This window comes from Podarcis pityusensis, assembly GCF_964106645.2.
Source record: "Podarcis pityusensis genome assembly, chromosome: 3".
NCBI lineage: Eukaryota > Metazoa > Chordata > Lepidosauria > Squamata > Lacertidae > Podarcis > Podarcis pityusensis.
In genome coordinates, this window is record NC_138026.1 from 122,217,951 (window position 1) to 122,238,703 (window position 20,753).

The 20,753-nt window shown below is 51.6% G+C and overlaps 2 protein-coding genes across 3 annotated transcripts in view; one reads left to right on the forward strand and one right to left on the reverse strand.

Annotated features, from left to right (window-relative positions):
• Nucleotides 1–10,617, forward strand: part of HADHA (hydroxyacyl-CoA dehydrogenase trifunctional multienzyme complex subunit alpha) — a 37,533-nt gene extending 26,916 nt beyond the window's left edge. Inside the window, exons 15-20 of the mRNA XM_081000949.1 lie at nucleotides 1,312–1,452; nucleotides 2,875–2,943; nucleotides 4,572–4,767; nucleotides 6,155–6,269; nucleotides 8,620–8,765; nucleotides 10,118–10,617. Of these exons, the coding sequence (XP_080857075.1) occupies nucleotides 1,312–1,452; nucleotides 2,875–2,943; nucleotides 4,572–4,767; nucleotides 6,155–6,269; nucleotides 8,620–8,765; nucleotides 10,118–10,263 (813 nt within the window). The 3' untranslated portion in view covers nucleotides 10,264–10,617. The remainder of the gene's footprint in view (nucleotides 1–1,311; nucleotides 1,453–2,874; nucleotides 2,944–4,571; nucleotides 4,768–6,154; nucleotides 6,270–8,619; nucleotides 8,766–10,117) is intronic.
• Nucleotides 10,618–13,560: 2,943 nt separating this feature from the next.
• Nucleotides 13,561–20,753, reverse strand: part of GAREM2 (GRB2 associated regulator of MAPK1 subtype 2) — a 29,230-nt gene continuing 22,037 nt past the window's right edge. For both annotated transcript variants that reach the window (XM_081000917.1, XM_081000918.1), the window contains exon 6: nucleotides 13,561–16,782. In XM_081000917.1, the coding sequence (XP_080857043.1) occupies nucleotides 15,921–16,782 (862 nt within the window). In that variant the 3' untranslated portion in view covers nucleotides 13,561–15,920. The remainder of the gene's footprint in view (nucleotides 16,783–20,753) is intronic.

Sequence of the window (20,753 nt, forward strand, 5' to 3'; positions counted from 1 at the left end):
GCTGCCATCTTCTGTCTTCATCCATCCATCCATTCATCATACACCAGGAGTCCTCAAACTTTTTCTGCATGGGGCCGGTCCACTGTCCCTCAAACCTTGGGGGCAGGCGGACTATATTTTGCAACCACAAAAAAGAACGATGAGCTGTGCGTGAAAGGGCTCCAGAGAGGGGCTGCTTTAAATGGCGGCCGCTTGAGAAGGGCGCTCAGCCAACTGCAGCTCCTGTGGCTTGCGAGCGGCAGTGGTGGGAAGATGAGCAGCGTGCAAAGGACTCCGGAGAAGGGCTGGCACCAACAAAGCCCAGCCCCTTCCTTCTCTAGGCAGGGCGGGAAGCCAGGAGGAGGGAGGGAGGAGGCGCCGTTGCCGGGAGAGGGAGGGAGAGAGAAAAAACCCGCAGACCGACGATCCATGTGGCAATTCCTGGACCATCCACGGGCCGGATTTAGAAGGCAATTGGGCCTGATCCGGCCCGCGGGTCTTAGTTTGCCGACCCATGCCATACATCATCCATCCATCTGTTGCATTTCTATCCCACCTTTCGTCCGAAGAGCTCCAGGTGGTGTACATATGTCTCCTCCCCATTTTATTCTCCCCACAACCCTGTGAGGTAGGCTAGGCTGAGAGAGAGTGATCGCCCCAAGGTCACGCCCAGTGAGCTTCATGGCTGAGTAGGAGGATCTGAACCCTGGTCACTCCCAGCTCGTAGCCCAACTCTCCAACACGGCGGAGGACCTTAAGGTCCATAAATAGCAACACCCTAGAGGTCCCGGGCCCTAAGGAAGTCAGATTAGCCTCAACCAGAGCCAGGGTCTTCTCAACACTGGCTCCAGCCTGGTGGAACGCTCTGTCTCATGAGACCAGGGCCCTGCAGGATCTGATTTCTTTCAGCAGGGCCTGTAAGGCAGAGTTGTTCTGCCTGGCCTTTGGCTTGGAAGCAACTTGATCCCCTCCCCCTCTTTCCTTTCTCCTCCTGTGATGGAACTCCCATTTGGGGACTTCCCTGGCTTTTTTCTGGCCCATGTAGGACCAGTCTCGATAGTTGGCCTTGGTGAAGATTTGACGTTTTCACCCCCCAAAAAAGTTTTTGATTTGAGTTCCTACTGAAATGAGGCTGCATTTTAATGTTGTACTTTAATCTTGTTTTTAAGTTGTATTTTAATCAATTGTTTTTATACCTTGTGTTAGCCGCCCTGAGCCCGGTCTTGGCTGGGGAGGGCGGTGTATAAATAATAATAATAATAATAATAATAATAATAATTACACCACACTGCCTTGCATCCCGCCCTGACCTTACCTGTCTTGGTCCTCCAGGTGATTGGGATGCACTATTTTTCCCCCGTCGACAAGATGCAGCTCCTTGAGATCATCACCACAGACAAAACGTCCCCGGACACGGCAGCCGCTGCAGTCGCCGTGGGCCTCAAGCAAGGGAAGGTCATCATTGTCGTGAAGGTGAGCTCTGTTTTGGTTTCCAGGTGGATCAAGAAGGGCAGAGGCTAGACCAGCGATTCCAGAAGGGGGTGGTAGTGTTTCCTTCCAATTCCGAGGGGGCTTGCTAAGAGGCAGGGGGTTGGCAGGGGGAACTTGAGGTGTAAAGGATCTCCAGGCTTTGAAAAGCTGGCATTGCCAGATCTAGTTCGTCTATTTTGTGGAATTACCCGGGAAGGCAGCCCATCTAGGAGAAGGAAGACTCTGACCCTAAACCTCCGCTGCCTTGTGGGACATCTTTGCAAGAAGAAAAGGCTAGAACACTGGTGGCCAAAAATTGGAAGAGTGAGGGGACTCCTTCAATCTCAGAGTGGCAAATCAAATTTTGCGAATATATTGAACTAGCCAAGATGACAGCATCAATCAGATTGCAACAAAAACAAAAATTAAGAAAGGAATGGAAATGTGTTGAAGAATATATTGTGCATCAACCTTCTGATCAGCAAGTCCTAGGCTCTGTGGTTTAACCCACAGCGCCACCCGCGTCCCTATAATCCCCATGTTACACCGCCCCCAAACTACACCACTCGTACATCACGGTTACATCATGAAAGGGGAGGTCTGGTGGCAGTAATCTGAGCATCCTGGACCCTGCCCCATGGTTCCTCTTGCCCTCCACCAAACACCCATCAAGTGGAACAAAAGAGATATTTACATTTCCCTGTTTCCCAGCCAAGTTCTTCACACCCTTATTTCTGGAACGGCTACCTGTCTGGCACTCAGGTATCCGGATGCCAGGAATTATCCCGCAGGCAGAGGGGCTGCTGAGTAGCTGAGCTCACATGTCTATAGGAATTTCTGAAGTTTTCCCTGTGAGCCAGTACATAGATACATTTATCAGTGAATTCTTACATTTGGTATCGTGCAGCAGAGGCCCTTTGAATAGATAGGAAGAAACTGTGATGAAGTGTTTTGTGGGGATAAATCACAAAAGTCACAAAAGTGATTGTGCTGGTTTTGGTAGTGGGCTGCATGTGCATGAGATCTGCTGGAGGGGCAACCCCCCCCCAAAAAAAAACCCTATACATAAATCCCTGCAACAAAGCTGAATAACAAATGTGTTTAAGATAATTCTTTTATTGTTAATATTGATTGCCACTGTCAATAGCTGACAGTCCCCATCCCCCCATGTGTCGGGAGCAGATGGTTCTGCATCTAGCAAGACTAGTGTCCTGCGGGTGGGCAGAGTCTCTGCTGCCCTGCCCTCCTTGGCAGACTTGGCCATCAGCATTGCTCCATCTAGCTCCATCCATCTACACTGACTGGCACTGACTGGGCTTTCAGGCAGGGCACCTGGGGATTGGGCCTGGCGCTTTCTTCTCGGAAGCCCCCCCCCCCCCGAGCTACAACCCTTCCTGGCTTCATCTTCCTTCTTCCCCCCTACAGGACGGCCCGGGCTTCTACACAACCAGGTGTCTCGCACCCATGTTGGCCGAAATCGTCCGAGTCCTCCAGGTGGGTGTCGGTTGCCAAGGGTGGGGTTTCTGGAGCATCTTCCTAATGGTGCTCTTGGGGAGATATGGTGGATGGGGGGGGGGAGCCTCTGTACTTCGAGACTTGCAAGCAGGTGGGATCAGCACAGCCGCTGGGGCTGTTGCGTTTGGTTTCCTTTTTTCTTTTTTATTCAAAATTATAACAAGACACATTATCCAAAAACATATCATCTTTGTTTTCCCCCCATTTTTCCTCCCTCCCCCCTCCCACACAAAACCCACCCACCCCAACCCCCCGACTTCCCTCAGTTCCAGTCTTTGGTTTCTCTGAGACTGCTGTTTTCTGCATGTTACAAAGTTGTATAGATCCTCAAACTATTTAGCTGATTATTATCAATAAAAGGTTTGTGAATGTTTATTCAAAACCAGCCAAGGAGTCCAGTTCGCTTTGTTGCCTCTTCAAATACTTTGTGAGAGGTTCCCATTCATCCTTAAAGTCACAGTTACCCTTGTCCCGTAGGTTATATGTCAGTTTTGCCAGTTCTGCATAGTCCATCAATTTTTCTTGCCATGATTCTTTAGTTGGGGTTTCTTCAGTCTTCCATCCTTGTGCTACCAGAACTCTCACGGCCGTTGTCGCATACATGAAGATGTTTTTCAAATTTTGGTTTCCTTGGCCCATTCCTCTGCCCCCAGCCTTCACTGCCCCGAGAAGCTCTGAATCCAGGCAGAGGAGGCCCCTCCCGGAGAGCCCCCACTTGGCCCTGTGGGCCTGTGAGGTGTCTTTGGTGGATGAAGCGGTTAAACGATTCTAGTTAACCTGTGGAACTCACTTCCACAGGAGTTAGGGACGGCCGCCAACTTTGTGGTTGAGAGGAAAGGCAAATGAGAGGCGAAACAATAGGAGGTTTTTTTGTTATTATTTATTAGATTTACAGACCGCCCCTCGTCACAAGATCTCAGGGCGGTTCACGGGACAAACTTATGCCTGACATGGAGAAAGTGGATGCAGAAAGGTTCATCTTTCGTTCAGCCCGGACACTTGAGGTCCAGTGCTGAGGGCCTTCTGGCGGTTCCCTCACTGCGAGAAGCCAAGCTACAGGGAACCAGGCAGAGGGCCTTCTCGGTGGTGGCACCCGCCCTGTGGAACGCCCTCCCACCAGATGTCGAAGAGAAAAATAAACACCAAACTTTTAGAAGACATCTGAAGGCAGCCCTGTTTAGGGAAGCTTTTAATGTTTGATGCATTACTTTATTTTCATATTGTGTTGGAAGCCGCCCAGAGTGGCTGGGGAAGCCCAGCCAGATGGGCGGGGTATAAATAATAAATTTTTATTTTATGATTATTATATCTCCCTCTCTCATAAGACTAGACATCACAGACATCCAATGATGTTGAAGGTTAAGGACAGGTTTCCCTCTGGGACGGCAGGTTGGCCAGTGTGGGAATAGGCTCCCGGACTAGATGGGCCCCTGGCCTGATCCAGCTGCAAACTCCTCTTTTGTCCTTATGGCACGGGCCCTTCCTGGCCCTCCTCTCGCCCTTCCCCGGTCGTTCCCCCACCCCTCCGCCCTGTCACCGGCAGCAGTGCCTCCCCAAGCGCCCCCTGCTTTCCACCCGCCGCTGACCCACCTCTCTCTCCCGCGCAGGAAGGCAACGACGCCAAGAAGGTGGACGCCATGTCCACTGGCTTTGGCTTCCCCGTGGGAGCTGCCACACTGATTGACGAGGTGGGCGTTGACGTGGCCACGCACGTGGCAGAGGACCTGGGCAAGGCCTTTGGCGAGCGCTTCAAAGGGGGCAACGTGGAGCTGATGAAGGCCATGGTGGACAAGGGCTTTCTGGGTGAGTGTCTGAGCGACGGCCTCTTTCTGGAAACTTGCATATCGACAGCAGGCAAGGAACCAACACACCCTCCTTGCTTCCATTTGGGGGACAAACTTCTTCCAGGCAAACGGGGCAGAACAAATCCTGGACACCTGGGTGTCGTGACCACATCGGTCTCACCCAGTCGCCACACTGGGCAACCGTCGAGCGGCTGTTGGGATACTGCCGGGAAGACGGGGGCATCGGGCAGGCCCCCAGCTGGCTCCAGCCACTGGCTGGCAGCCGGTCTCCCTTGGAACAGCATCAATCAGCGACACGAGCCTCAGATACATTTAGAGACCCGTGCACACTCTGTCAGCCGAGTGTGTAAATCATCACACAGCAGAAGAGGCAGACAGAGAAATGTGCAAGCATATTTACAGCATTTATTCAGCATAGTTCAGGAACAAAGGGAAAAACATGTCTGCTTGCCTTCGTGTCCAGCAAAGCAGCAGTATAGCAAAAGCAACGTACAGTGGAAGTTCCCAGCAAGCCTGTGCTGGAAGTAAACAGGCATGTGACACTCAACAGTCATGCCTGTACCCTTTTAAGGTAGACTGGAACTATATCCTAACAGCGGCAAAGGGCCATTAGGGTGTTGAACCGGGACCTGGGAGAGACCCGGGTTCAAATCTCCACTCGGTGGGTGTGTTTGGGAGCTAGTCACTGCCTCACTCATTCGTTTTGTTTGTATGCCGCTTTTCCACCAAAACAAATCATCCTCAAAGCGACTTACAGCAAAGAAGCAGGGATGCATTTTGAACACACAACACGAAAGCTTCTGAACTGGCTCCCAGTCTCTGGGTTCAGTCTTTAATTCTGCCAACAAGCCTGGAATCAATGGCTGTGGGAGGAGGTCCCCAGGCTCTCACCTCCTCCTTCCTCTGCCACACACTTCTTCATTCATTCATTCATTTATTGAATTGGTATACCGCCCCATACCCAGAGGTCTCGGGGCAGTTCACAATAAAAACCACATATATATAACATCAAAAATAAAAATAATCCAATACACCCCCAAAAGCCGCCTTTTAAAGGGTATAGGATGTTGATTAACATTTTTGCCTGGCGCCCAAAGGTGTATAATGAAGGCGCCAGGTGAACTTCCCTGGGGAGAGCATTCCATAGATGGGGAGCCACTGCAGAGAAGGCCCTGCTCTCGTGTTGCCACCCTCCGAACCCCTTGAGGAGGAGGCACACAAAGGAGGGCCTCAGAAGATGATCTCAGGGTCTGGGTAGATTCATATGGCAAGAGGTGGTCCTTGAGGTATTGGGGTTCTGAGCCGTTTCCCTTCTTTCCATTCCGGAGCAGAGGGTCCCCCACCGCTCCCCGCCCCTTTACACCTCTGTGCAACTTCTTTCGCAGGCCGCAAAGCCGGAAAGGGCTTCTACCTTTACCAGGAAGGTGTGAAGAACCGGAACGTCAACACCGGCATGGATGAAATCTTGGAGAGGTTCAAAGTGGCCGCCAAGCCGGAAGTGTAAGTTCAAAGAAAGGAAGGCCTTCCTGAGTGAGGAAGAGACCAGAGCTGCGGAATGAAGGCCCAGGATGCTGGTCTGCCCTCATTCCCCAACTGCAAACCAACAGGCGCATCTGGCTTAATTCTGAGTTGGGCAGCGGCCTGTCTTGGCTAGTTCTGTCCATTCTGGCTGGCAGCAGCTCTCCAAACTGTTGGGTCAAGAAGGCACCTCTCCCAGTCCCGCCCTGTCCTATCGGAGGTCTTCCAGACATATATATTTAAAGGTAAAGGGACCCCTGACCATTAGGTCCAGTCGTGGCCGACTCTGGGGTTGCTGCGCTCATCTCGCTTTACTGGCCGAGGGAGCTGGCATACAGCTTCCAGGTCATGTGGCCAGCAAGACTAAGCCGCTTCTGGCGAACCAGAGCAGTGCACAGAAACGCGTTTACCTTCCCGCTGGAGCAGTACCTATTTATCTGCTTGCGCTGGTGTGCTTTCGAACGGCTAGGTTGGCAGGAGCAGGGACCGAGCAAAGGGAGCTCACCCCGTTGCAGGGATTCGAACCGCCGACCTTCTGATCGGCAAGTCCTAGGCTCTGTGGTTTAACCCACAGCGCCACCCACACACATATATTTACTTGGTGCTAAATCACTTGAAGACTTCTTTGAAGAAAGCCAATCGGTGCAGTCACATCTTCATGTGTGTTTGACATGCGCGATTTCAGCCATACACGGTCAGAGGCAGACTGGTTGGGACTGTGCAAGTTAAATCCAGGCAAGGTGGAGAGCTTGAGAGCTTTCTTCGCGCCAGGTCCCCTCGGGGTTACCTGGTGCAAAAAAGAGCCTTTAAGCTGCCTGCTTTACTTAATGGGCAAGGCTTGCTCAAGGCTTGAGATCCGGGAGTGCGCTCCACCTCACCCACAAGCCATGGGGCAGTTCTGAGCATCCAGTTATGCGCTTTTCCCGTGTCTGTGCGAAACCCTTGCGACCGAACCGCTGCCTGAGATGCGATTGCACTGCACGTGGATGTCACCTAAAACCTTAGTTTACTAAAATGCCAGTGTGATTAGAGTGATTGGAGTGTGATTAAATGATTAGAGCCAGTGTGGTGTAGTGGTTAAGAGCGGTGGACTCGTAATCTGGGGAACCGGGTTCGCTTCCCCGCTCCTCCACATGCAGCTGCTGGGTGACCTTGGGCCAGTCACACTTCTCTGAAGTCTCTCAGCCCCACTCACCTCACAGAGTGTTTGTTGTGGGGCAGGAAGGGAAAGGAGAATGTGAGCCGCTTTGAGACTCCTTCGGGTAGTGAGAAAGCGGGATATCAAATCCAAACTCTTCTTCTTCTACCTCCCCGGAGTTCTCTAACTGGACCCAGGTGCAGAAGTGGGTAGGATTCAGTATCGTGGTTCAGGACTAGAATGGCACTGCTCAGCCCAGGGTCTTTGTTTCCAGGCCCGTCTGACAGTCCTCTCACACAGAAATCCATTTCTGGTCCCCACCCTTCATTTTGGAAAACGAATTTGGGGGTGGGAGAGGAGAGCTCTTTGGTTGTCCTTGTTTAAACCACCAGGAGTTGGACATTTATTCCTGCATTGCCGGGGGTTGGACTAGATGACCCTCGGCGCCCCTCTTCGAAATCCTGGCTGATCCAGCCACTCTGTGCTCCACGACTTCCCCAGTGGCCTTTCCCCTCGGCTGCTCCCTGAGCTGGAGATGCTGTGGTCAATGTTAGGGTTGGGTTGGGTTGGGTTGGGTTGGTTGGATGGTAGAAAGCTGGTTGTGTTTGGGTTTGTGTAAAAGCTGTCGGTCATGGTTGGAGAAGAAGACTTTTTAATAATAATAATAATAATAATTTATTATTTATATCCCACCCATCTGGCAAGGCCTCCCCAGCCACTCTGGGTGGCTTCCAACAGAACACTAAAATGCAATAACCTATTAAACATTAAAAGCTTCCCTAAACAGGGCTGCCTTCAGATGTCTTCTAAAAGTTATGTAGTTGTTTATCTCTTTGACATCTGGTGGGAGGGCGTTCCACAGGGCGGGTGCCACCACTGAGAAGGCCCTCTGCCTGGTTCCCTGTAACTTGGCTTCTCGCAGCGAGGGAACCGCCAGAAGGCCCTCGGCACTGGACCTCAGTGTCCGGCAGAACGATGGGGGTGGAGACGCAAGAATAAAAGCAGCAATACTCTGCAAGAATACTCTTTCTCAAAGGCTCTTCTGTGCCAACTAAGGTCTGAGGACTAGGCAGAGGAGTAAAAAGGAGGTCAGAACCTTTTCTTTTTCAAACACTGACATCTGCCTCCCGGGGACCTTCTGCCTGGCTTCTCCCCCGACTGACGGCTGTCTCTGCTCTCCCTCTCTCTCTCCAGCTCCTCGGAGGAAGACATTCAGATGCGTCTGGTGTCCAGGTTTGTGAACGAGGCGGTCCTGACCCTGCAAGAAGGCATCCTCAGCAACCCCGTGGAGGGGGACATCGGGGCTGTGTTCGGGCTGGGCTTCCCCCCCTGCCTGGGAGGTAAGAAGGCCCAGGATCGCCTTCGTGCTTCTGCTAAATGCGTATCGTCAGTCATAGCTCCCTCGTCCTCAGCTAGGCTGTCTACCATTCAGAGGAAAACTGGCCGGCTTAAGAAGAGCCTGCTGGGTCAGGACAACAGGCCATTTGGTCCCTCATCCTGTTCTCACAGTGGCTGACCAGGTGCCCATTCTGGGACGCCAGCAAGGAGGATTTGAATGCAAGAATGCAGCTTTGATGAAGAAACATTGCTGATTCTGACCATGGAGCCAAAACAGCCTTCCTGGCTAGTGGCCATCAATAGCCCTTTCTTCCTCCTTGAATTTGTCCAGTCTTCTTTTAAAGCCATCCAGGTTGGTGGCCACCAGAGCTTCCTGTGGGAGGGAGTTCCATAGGTTAACTCTGCGCTGCAAAAATGAGTCAATATATCTTTGACCAGGGCCTGAGAGCAGCAGCCTTGGCGCCAACAGGGTTGCCTTATCTCAGCTGCTAGCTTGGGGTCGGCTGCAGAGGTTGCCTTCTGCCCACTCCCAATAATAATAATAATTTATTTATAGCCCATCCATCTGGCTGGGTTCCCCCAGCCACTCTGGGCATGGCTCCCAACAGAATATTGTTGTTGTTTAGTCGTGTCCGACTCTTCGTGACCCCCTGGACCAGAGCACGCCAGGCCCTCTTGTCTTCCACTGCCTCACGCAGTTTGGTCAAACTGGTAGCTTCAAGAACACTGTCCCACCTTCTCGTCCTCTGTCATCCCCTTCTCCTTGTGCCCTCCATCTTTCCCAACATCAGGGTCTTTTCCAGGGAGGCTTCTCTTCTCATGAGGCGGCCAAAGTATTGGAGCCTCAGCTTCACGATCTGTCCTTCCAGTGAGCACTCAGGGCTGATTTCCTTAAGAATGGAGAGGTTGGATCTCCTTGCAGTCCATGGGACTCTCAAGAGTCTCCTCCAGCACCAGAATTCAAAAAACAGAATATTAAAAAGTCGATAAAATATCAAACATTAAAAGCTTCCCTAAACGGGTCTCCCAAAAAGGGCAGCTGCCTGATAAGTCCTTTTTGCTGGCATGAAGGATTTTTGAAGCAGCCACATGGAAATGCCTTGATCCCTGGGGAGAGACTGGGGGGGGGGGGAGGCCGGCTGTCTAGTTGCCCAGTGGTTCCAGTGACCAAGATGGGGAGTCTCTCCTGCCCCCCTTCCCCTGTTCCCCTATGGGAGAGGAGGTCTTGCACTTTGCAGCCGTTGGCTCTGCGAGGACATTTGCAGTTCCGGGGAGAGCCCTCTGCGGGCGGCGGGGGTCCCCGCTGGCACAGGAGACCTTGCTTAATTCCCCCCCCCCCAATCTTTCACTGCAGGTCCCTTCCGGTACGCAGACTACTACGGGGCCCAGCGGCTGGTAGACCGCATGAGGAAGTACGAGGACGTCTACGGGAGCCAGTTCACGCCCTGCCAATTGTTGCTGGACCACGCGAAGGACTCCGGCAAGAAGTTCCACAAGTGAACGTGCCTCTGGCGCCACCGTCCGTCCGACCCCCGGGAAAGGCGGGGGGAGGCAGGAGGCCTGCAGGAGAGTCTCCCGCCTGTAGCTCAGGGGGTTGTGGGTCTTAACCCTCCAAGTGCCTTAGCCGCGCAGGCACTGTCTCCCCAACCCCGGCTCCGACCCCCTCGTCAGGCCGAAGGTCAGCCTCCGATTAATCCAGGGTCTTCTCTGCCTGGCCTCAGCCTGGCGCCCCGCCAAGCCTGCCACCGGCTTCGGGTCTCGGGCCAACAGCAGCTGATTCTGGGCCCAGGACTGGCCTGCGGTCGTGACCCACACCCAAAGAACCCCTAACAATAAAACCCCAGTGTCTTGTTCTGTGGGTGAGCTCTGGTCATTTTTTTGTGGCTGAATTTTCACCTCTAGAGGCGAGTTGCAGAGAAGTCCCGTCAGCATACAGGTGAAACTTGAAAAATTAGAATATCATGGAAAAGTTCATTTATTTCAGTAATTCAACTTCAAAGGTGAAACTAATATATCAGATCGACTCATGACATGCAAAGCGAGATATGCTTCTACTTCTATGAGGCCCAATCTTGCTCGATTTGCAATCCTTGTTTTGCTGATTTCCTTGAATATTCAAATTTTCTGAGATTGTTAATTTGGGGTTTTCATAAGCTGTATGCCATGATCATCGCAATGATAACAAATCAAGGCTTGGCATATCTCGCTTGGCATGTCACAAGTCTATCTCGTATATTACTTTCACCTTTCAAGTTGGATTATGGAAATAAGGAAACTTTTCCACGATAATTCTAATTTTTCGAATTTCTCCTTTAGACCAGAGTGCTTTGATTTGGTGAGCGTCCCTGGAATTAGAGGGGGGGTGACCCAGAGTGTCATCTAGGCCACCCCCCCTGCCCTGCAGGAACGCCGTCTTCAGTGGGGAGCGCCAGGGGTTCCCCAAGGGGTCTGCCTAAGCCTCCCAGGGGGTCCATGGCACCATTCACATTATGATACGATACGATATCTTTATTGTCATTGTCCCATACAGAACAACGAAATTGAAAAATCTGCATAAGACATTCTAAAACCCCTAAAAACTCTGAAACCCCATTTTAAAATACAGTATACTCCTATAGAGATTCCTTGTACAGTGGTGCCTCGCAAGACGAAATTAATCCGTTCCGCGAGTGTCTTCGTCTAGCGGTTTTTTCGTCTTGCGAAGCAACCCTATTAGCGGCTTAGCGGATTAGCGCTATTAGCGGTTTAGCGGCTATTAAAGGCTTAGCGGCTTAGCTGCTAAAAGGCTATTAGCGGCTTAGAAAAAGGGGGGGGGGAGCGAAAAAAAATCTCAAGACTCGCAAGACATTTTCGTCTTGCGAAGCAAGCCCATAGGGAAATTCGTCCTGCGAAGCAACTCAAAAATGGAAAACCCTTTCGTCTAGCGGGTTTTCCGTCTTGCGAGGCATTCGTCTTGCGGGGCACCACTGTACTTCATTTAAAACCAGAATTGCATTTGGTAGAAACCGTTTCTCAGGCGGCTAGTCCTGGTCTTTATAACCCTAGACCTTCTTCTAGGAGGCAGAAGCCGAAAGAGATCATTTCCGGGGTGCGTACTATCCTGCGCTATCTCTGCAGCTTTCTTATGGCACCTGGAAGCATAGGTTTGATCCAGGGTGGGAAGAGTGCACCCAGTTATTCTCTCTGTAGTCTTTACAACCCTGGACAGCGTTGTTTTTCCCCTGACCGTGCAGCTCCCAAACCACACACACAGAGACCATAAGTTAATACACTCTCCACAGTGCAATGGTAAAATGCCATCAACAGGTCCTTTGAGAGATTATTTTTCCAGAGGATTCTCAGAAAATATAACCTCTTCATCAGGTCTAACAAAAACTGCCATAGATATATCAATATTTTCAAAAGCAAGGGGGTTCATGTCTTGGCTTTTGAAAAACAGGAGGTCTGCAGTACTTGGGAACCAGGGGGGTAGACAAAGCCGATCCAAGTGCGAATTGCGCTGTGCTCTTGCGGGGAGGGTGTGGATGGCTGCCCTTTCTCCCTCGACCCCCCCCCCCCCGCTTGGCTACAACACATCATAATGGCAATTGGGGGGGGGGGGCTATGGCAAGATGGTTGCTGTGGCTCCTTACCCAGCTGATAGGGTTCCTCCCCACCTAGGGTCACCACGCTGGCCAGGCAGCTGCGTCCTGTTTTCCCACCGCTATGGGGCCCCATCCACTTCTGCCAGCCTCCAGCTGCCTTTGGGCTCCTGCAGATCTCCAGCTGCCAAGGCTTAAATGGCCAGGGGTGAATTCAGAAGCCTTTGCCATCAGGGTGTGTGTTCGAGGTGCCGCCTCTATCAACGCTCTCCCCCTGCTCTGTTCAGCTTCGCACTGTGGACTCCCCCTTGCGGCAGCTCTCCAGGAGGTCTCTGCCCCCCACATCCGATGCAGATCCTGCCGGCGGGGACCAGTGGTGTAGCGTTGATTGCCAGTGCCCCGGGACAGGCAGGGGGGGTCACACATGTACCAGGGAGGCTCCAGCCCGGCGCCCACTGCCAATGGTGCCAGGGCAAAGCCATTCCTACCAGAGCAGGGGGGACGACGACGTGCTGACCCGCCTGCCCACCTTCATGGGGGAGACTGGCCACCCGACATGGCCCTTTGTGGATGGAGAGGAGCCATACTGCCTTGGCACCTGGTTTGCGCCCCCTCAAAAATTGTGCAGCCCCCCTGACACCCCCCACACTATGCCCCTGGCAGGGACTGTACCTGGGCTGCCCCACTGCCAGTCCCCGTTTCTCCTTCACACCCCTCCCCAACCCTTGCAAATATAGCTGGTGCTGCACCCGGTATTCTAAAGCAATCTGATTAAACAATCACATCCTGGTCACGACATGGTTTTTTAAATAAACTGATTTATTTGACTAGGGCAGTGGCTAAAGTCGAAACGAAGACGAGCGTTCTGCTGTCCTCTACTAAAATGTTACAGGAATAAGTCACGGCACTGTTGGGGGAGTGATGCGGAGAGTGTCTGCTGGGAGGCAGCAGAGCTGAACTGCAGGGCTGGATTAGTGAAACATACCAGCTCACAAGAGGCGCTTGGGATGAAGACGACCCAGCTGCCCACAGGTTGTGCTAAAGTGCCATTAGTGAGCTGCCCCCTTCCCAGGGAGGGGCATGCTGGACTCTGGCTGCCTCGTGCCAGGAGCAAATAAATTAACATTAAATAAGCTGGAGTTCTTGTTATTAAATATACCAAGAAGAAAGCACACCCAGAACTCTGGCCAGTATAAGTTTCAAAAGTGGGAGTTGTCAATTGTAACAAAAACTAATCCGTTCAAAAGTATGTATTCTGACAAGGATTACAAACTCAAACAGAGATTACAAACTCAAACTCATAAGGATATGTATAAAACAAAAATTCGTTACAGAATTAGAGATAAGAGTTTATGAGTAGAGATAAGTTCATGCTAGTCCATAGATTTGACGTGAAGGTCTTAGTTTCAGTCACTGAGCAGAAGTCAATTATGGATCAGAAAGCAGGACAGGGCCCTGTTTCGATGTATTCTCCTTCATCAGCTGGAAGTATCAAACATTACATGAAAGTACATTTCAATTCTAAATTATCATGAATTATAAAACAGTCATAAAACAGTATTATACAACATTTGGTTCCTTACCTAATTTTTAAGGGATCGTGTAAGTTTGAAGAATTTGTATAAATATATCCTGTTGTTTTCTACGTTTGATTTGTGAGTAGGGACCACTCCCACTACTGAAACTTATACTGGCCAGAGAGTTCTTGGTGTGCTTTTTTCTTGGTATAGGAGAAAATAAATTGACACAGGCAGCAAATACCCCCAAACCTCTCCGTGGGCAAATGAAGGAGTTGCTGAGGAATTCTTGAACTGCGTGCATCTGCAGTCGCACTGCCCAAGCGTAGAGTTTGTAGCTGAGAATTTGCCACTCATACTTTCTTTAAGCTTCTAGACCTCACAGCAATGGAGACATGCTTTAAAAGGTGGGGGGGGGGGCAGTGGCTGTGTGGTGAAGGCACGAGAGGGGCAGCTTCAGTGTTCCGTGCAATGCAGCCAAATCCACGAGGGCAGGTTTTGCTGAATCCCCCATCAAACGTCAAGCAAAGGCACCTCTTTCAAGACAGGAACTTTCTAAGCTTGCTGCTCTTCCATAGGCAGCAAGATTCCCCCATACATTGCATTCAGGCAGGTAAGTGCTCACCTTGCCTGCATTCCAAAATGGAATACTCGGAAAAAGCTGTAGGAAAAAGCGATCGTCCTCTGAGGCCCTTCTTTGTGTTCCTCCTCCGCTAGAACTGTCCGGAGAGCAGCAGCACAGGAACGGGGCCTTTTCTGCAGTGGCTCCCCATCAGGACTGCTCTCCCCAGGGAAGCTCGCCTGGTGCTTTCACTCCAGATCTTTAGGTGCCAGGCAAAAACATTCCCCCTCTCCTCGCTGTTAAATCTATGGTCTTTTCAGTTGTGGGAAGGTATTGCTCTTTTTTTTTACTATTACGTATTAAGTGTTCTAGGCTATATACTGCCCTGTGGTCTCTTGCTGAAGGGTGGTGTGCTAATTTCATAAATAACGATGACAGGGGCCCTAGACGAACCACAAGAGGCTCCCACCGCTATACCAGCTGGGGTGGAGAGGCTCTGGCTCCGTGGGGCAGCGGATGCCGGAGGGCAGGCCCCTCGCGCTGTAGACCTAAAGCACTGCCTCCCACAAGACCCCTCACTTGGGGAGGGGGCCAGCACCACAGTCGCCGGCTGCCTCGGTTTCCCATGCGCAGAAAAGCTCCCTGGCTCCCGTCTGCCTCATCTTTCAAACTGGTGGCCCCACAGCAATGAGACAGATCTAAGAGGGGCCTGTTTGCTGGAATAAAAATGGGAGCTGTGCAGCTCAGAGGGGCTTCCCTTGGTCCAAATGAGGGTGGAGCTCTGGGTGAGAAATGGGGGTCGCATCACGACTCTCCTCCCAGCCCACTTTTGCACTGCTTTCTTTTCCTCCGCACTGGACAACCGGACACCACATGCAGGAATGGCCAATGCGCTAGCGCTGAGCCAGGGCAGGCAGAGTCCCCCAAAACACCCGTAGGTCTCCTTCAGACCCTTCCTCATCAACAGAAGAGCCTGCCGGATCAGGCCGATGGCCCAGTCAGTCCAGCAACCTGTTCTCCCAGTGGCCAGCCAGATGCCCTCATGGGAACCCCACACGCAGGATTCGAACACAAGCCCTCTTCCCGCCTGTGGCTCCCAGCAACTTGCATTCAGAAGCATTGCTGCCTCTTAAGCATGGGGGCAAGGCAGGGCCCTCACATCAATTGCCTTCTCCTCCCTGGATTTGTCTAATCCTCTTTGAAAGCCATCCTGCAGCAGTGAGTTCCACCGTTTAACCTCCTGGCTCCTTCCTTTTCCACTGGGTTTATGCTTCAGGCTCACCCATCCAGCCCTCCCTCCGTTCATGCCCTTGCTACTCTCTGCCCACCAGCGCTCTTGGGGGTGGGGAAGACCTGCTCGCAAAGTGCCCCAGCACCACTGCCCTCTTGCGACAGATCCAGAGGCCTCTCCCCACATTGCCAGGCAAAGCAACCCCCTTCGCCTGCAGGTCCAGCCCCTGCGGCCGTCCCAGACTCCTCCTCCCACCCCACCCAGTTCTAGATCTTGGGGCGCCAGCCCTTGATGAACTGCATGATCTTCTTGACCTGGAGTTTGGTGAGTCGGAAGTCCTCGCTCAAGATCTCCTCGGTCAGCTGCACGAAGATGCTGCCGTCAATGCGCTCCCGCGCAAAGAAGCTCACCACGTCCTCCGAGAGCCCGATGAAACGCAGGCAGCGAGAGACCTCTTCCAGAGACAGGGCGGACAAGTCGGCTGGGGGCTGCCAGGGAGAGCCGTCCCCGCTGAGCCGGGCGGGGGGCACCTCGATGACCCCTGGGGCCAGGTAGAGGCGGGTGGCGGTGCCCAATTCCGCACCACGGGTGACGGAGGGCGGCAGGGGCGTCCGGAGGGCGGCGTGCTCGGGGGGCTCAAAGGCCTGCTTGGCAGGGCGTGGTGGGGGCACGGGGCTGTAGCGGGGCTCGCCCTCCGGGGAGGAGGAGGAGGAAGCAGCGGTGCCCTCGAAGGGTTCAAAGGTCTCGGGGGAAGAGGTCTTCTGCCACTCGAGGGGCTCCAGCCACTCGGAGGAGGCCGGATTGGAGAAAGGGTTGAGCGCCCCAAAGGGGGCAAAGCGTTTCTGAGGCCCCTGGGGAGGCTTCAGGCGAGGGCAGCTGCGGTAGCTCTTGAGGGCGCTGGCGTCGCCGCCCGCCAGCAGCGGGGTGGGCCTCCCCGTGGCCACGCTCAGGTCGCTGTACGGCCACGGATCCGACCACGAGGAGCCCTGGGCTTGAGGCTGGGCCGGGGGGCTGGCCAGCGGCCGGCCGGAGGACTCGCCCACTTTGCAGTCTCCCCAGGTGCAAGGGTAGCAGTACAAGGAGTAGGAGTCGGGAGACGGGGAGCAGCTGCCACTCTGCGGCCTTGACCTGGGAGAGGGGAGGAGAGGAGAAGGGAGTGTAGAAGTAAGAGGCAGAGCAAACTCACGGACACCACGCCTCCGGCGCCAGAGCCAGGCAGGGCAAAGGGATCTCTGCAGGGGTCAGAGGGTGCCTGCTTTGCGCCCCCCTCCCAAGATTCTGCACCCAGAGCCCCCCAGCAACCCCCACACTATGCCAGTGTTCTAGGCTGCCTTTACCTACTCATTCCAAAAAGTTAGCCAGTCAGGAGTGCCCTTTGCAGAAGGCACAGGAAGCCACAAGACTTGTTTTTTTAATAATAATAATAATAATAATAATAATAATAATAATAATAATAATATATTTATACCCCGCCCATCTGGCTGGGTTTCCCCAGCCACTCTGGGCGGCTTCCAACAAAACACTAAAATACAATAACCTATTAAACATTAAAAGCTTCCCTAAAAAGGGCTGCCTTCAGATGTCTTCTAAAAGTCTGGTAGTTGTTCTTCTCTTTGACAGCTGGTGGGAGGGCGTTCCACAGGGTGGGCGCCGCCACCAAGAAGGCCCTCTGCCTGGTTCCCTGTAACTTGGCTTCTCGCAGACAGGGAACTGCCAGAAGGCCCTCAGTGCTGGACCTCAGTGTCTGGGCAGAATGATGGAGGTGGAGATGTTCCTTCAGGTATACTGGGCTGAGGCCGTTTCGGGCTTTCAAGCTCAGCACCAACACTTTGAATTGTGCTTGGAAACATACTGGGAGCCAATGTAGGTCTTTCAAGACCGGTGTTATGTGGTCTCAGCGGCTGCTCCCAGTTACCAGTCTGGCTGCCGCATTCTGGATTAGTTGTAGTTTCCGGGTCACCTTCAAAGGTAGCCCAACGTAGAGCACATTACAGTAGTCCAAGCAGGAGATAACCAGAGCATGCACCACTCTGGCAAGACAGTCTGCGGGCAGGTAGGGTCTCAGCCTGGGTACCAGATGGAGCTGGTAGACAGCTGCCCTGGACACAGAATTGACCTGTGCCTCCATGGACAGCTGTGAGTCCAGAATGACTCCCAGGCTGCGCACCTGGTCCTTCAGGGGCACAGTTACCCCATTCAGGACCAGGGAGTCCTCCACACCAGCCCGCCCCCTGTCCCCCAAAAACAGTACTTCTGTCTTGTCAGGATTCAACCTCAAACCATTAGCCGCCATCCATCCTCCAACTGCCTCCAGACACTCACCTCCTGTGTTTTCCCCCATAATTACTTGGAACCTGGAAGCAAATGAACTTTCCGTGTGGCACTTAAAGCGAATTAATGAAGATGATGTATCTGGTAAGTTTTACCTATCAGCACAGGCGTCCATCGGCACAGGGAGAAACGTGCCGGGCGCCATTATATCTCAGCAGGTTATGGGCCCAGCAGTATCGCTGGTACGTTACACCGAGTAAACTTGCCAAAATGTATAGGAATCAAGATAAAGTTTTGGAAATGCAAGGAGAAGGAGGGGAATTTCCGCCATATGTGGTGGACTTGTACTAAGGTGAAAGCCTTCTGGGATATTATATATAATGAACTGGAAAAGGTATTTAAGTAAAATTTTAGTAAAAAAAATCCAGAGGCATTTTTGCTGGGGTTAATTGGTGAGGAATTTTTTTTTTTTAAATGTATTTTTTTTTTATGCACGCCACAACGGCTGCAAGGATACTTCTGGCCCAGAAATGGAAGCAGCAGGAACTTTCTATGTTGGAAGATTGGCAGATAAAGATGGTTGAATACATGGAGTTGGCAAAGCTGACGGGGAAGATCCGGAATCGGTGTGACAAACCGTTTCAAAAGGACTGGAGGAAACTTATATTTTATATGAAAGAAAACTGTAAACATTTGAAAACGTTTGTAGGTTTGAGTTGAAATGTTTGGTAATGTGAAAACAAGGAGCTGATTTACATATAAGGAGGTGAATGTCAAAAGAAGTTATAAGGTAAAGAAGTGGCTATAGCAATGCGAAGAATTTGTAAAATATGTTTGGAAGTCAGAAAGAGGCAGGGAAGGAGGTCGATGCTTTGTTTGAGCAATGCTTTAAGTTATGGATTTGTGTAATGAAATAGGGAAAACTCAATAAAAATTATGTTAAAAAAAAGAACTTTCCGACAGTAAGAACAGTTGGATAGTGGATTGGTCCCCATTGGGAGGTTGTGGACTCTCCTTCCTTGGAGGTTTTCTAGCAGAGGTTGGAGGGCCATCTGTCAGGGATGCTTGAGCTGAGATTCCTGAATTTCTGGGGGTTGGACTAGATGACCTTTGGGAGACCCTTCCAATGGTACAATCCCAGGAGTCTATGATTCTATGGGCAGGCAGCCAGAACCGAGACTCTTAAAGCATGCTTCCCTCATCAAGTAAAACAATAGAAATACTTAACTAACTGACCAATCATGTCAGTTCTGCTAACAAAAGTCTTGGCACCCCCCCAAAAAAAATAATTCCTGGCTACGCCATGTCTTAAAGGCCCGGCAGGATAGACAGGCTCACTTACAGGACTAAAGGTCTCAGGAATTCTTCCAGGGTCACCTGCTGCTGTTTCCCTTTTTTGCAAAGCTTGAAAGCCAGCACAATTTCCCAACATCCAGACAGGAGAAGTCCAGCGTCTTTCCAAATTCTGCAGCAATATTTTTAGCACCGGGATTTTTGCACCTCCAAAAGCTAACTTCATGGCAAGTTTCTGGCAGAGAAACCTCTCAGGAGACCAAGTCTGTGGCCACGTGGGGGCGCTTTTGTGCCAAGGACTAACTTAGCCAGCTCACCCTGGTGATCATCTAATGTTTATTGGATGGATCTTCCCCCTAAATTGTTTCTTGAATTCTGAATTTATTGTTATTCACGTCTTATACTGTTCGGTCACACTGGGGGCAGAGCCTCAGGGGCACCTCCAGGGACGCTACAAGGATTACTTAGAACAGACTGTGAGAGGCAACAAAGCACACATGCTGAATTTTGGCATTCTTCAGGGCGCTGCTAAAATTTGAGGCTCACCTTGGAGTTCCTCCAGAACCACTAAATTCACTATAAGGAATTCATGGTTTCCAGATATTTGCCACCCGCTAACCTAGTTAGAGCAATGACAAACCTAGACAGCATCTTAAAAAGTAGAGACATCACCTTGCCAACAAAAGTCCGTATAGTAAAAGCTATGGTTTTCCCCGTAGTGATGTATGGAAGTGAGAGCTGGACCATCAAGAAGGCTGATGGCCGAAGAATGGATGCTTTTGAATTCTGGTGCTGGAGGAGACTCTTGAGAGTCCCATGGACTGCAAGAAGATCACACCTATCCATTCTGAAGGAAATCAGCCCTGAGTGCTCACTGGAAGGACAGATCCTGAAACTGAGGCTCCAAGACTTTGGCCACCTCATGAGAAGAGAAGACTCCCTGGAAAAGACCCTGATGTTGGGAAAGATGGAGGGCACAAGGAGAAGGGGATGACAGAGGACGAGGTGGTTGGACAGTGTTCTCGAAGCTACCAGCATGAGTTTGACCAAACTGCGGGAGGCAGTGGAAGACAGGAGTGCCTGGCGTGCTCTGGTCCAGGGGGTCACGAAGAGTCAGACACGACTAAACAACTAAACAACAACAATTCTGTCTGACCAAGACAGAATAAAGTGGGATTATTCCTTCCCTTGATCTGGACACAAGACTTCTGTTGATTCAGCCAAAAATAGCATTAGAGCTTTTTTTTGACTACAACTCCCAGCATCCCTGAGCACTGGCCATGTCAGCTGGTGTTCATCATAGCTGTCAACTTTTTCCTTTTTTTGCGAGGAATCCTATTCGGAATAAGGGAATTTCCCTTAAAAAAATGGGAAATGTTGACAGCTATGGTGCTCATGGGCATTGTAGTCTAGAACCTCTGGCAGGGGGCTGGTTCAAGGCCTTGTTGGGTTCATAACCAGGCGTTCCTTTGTGCCAAAATGTTACACGAAGGCAGGAAGACGGAGAATAAGAGCACTCTGGAGCATGGAGCTCT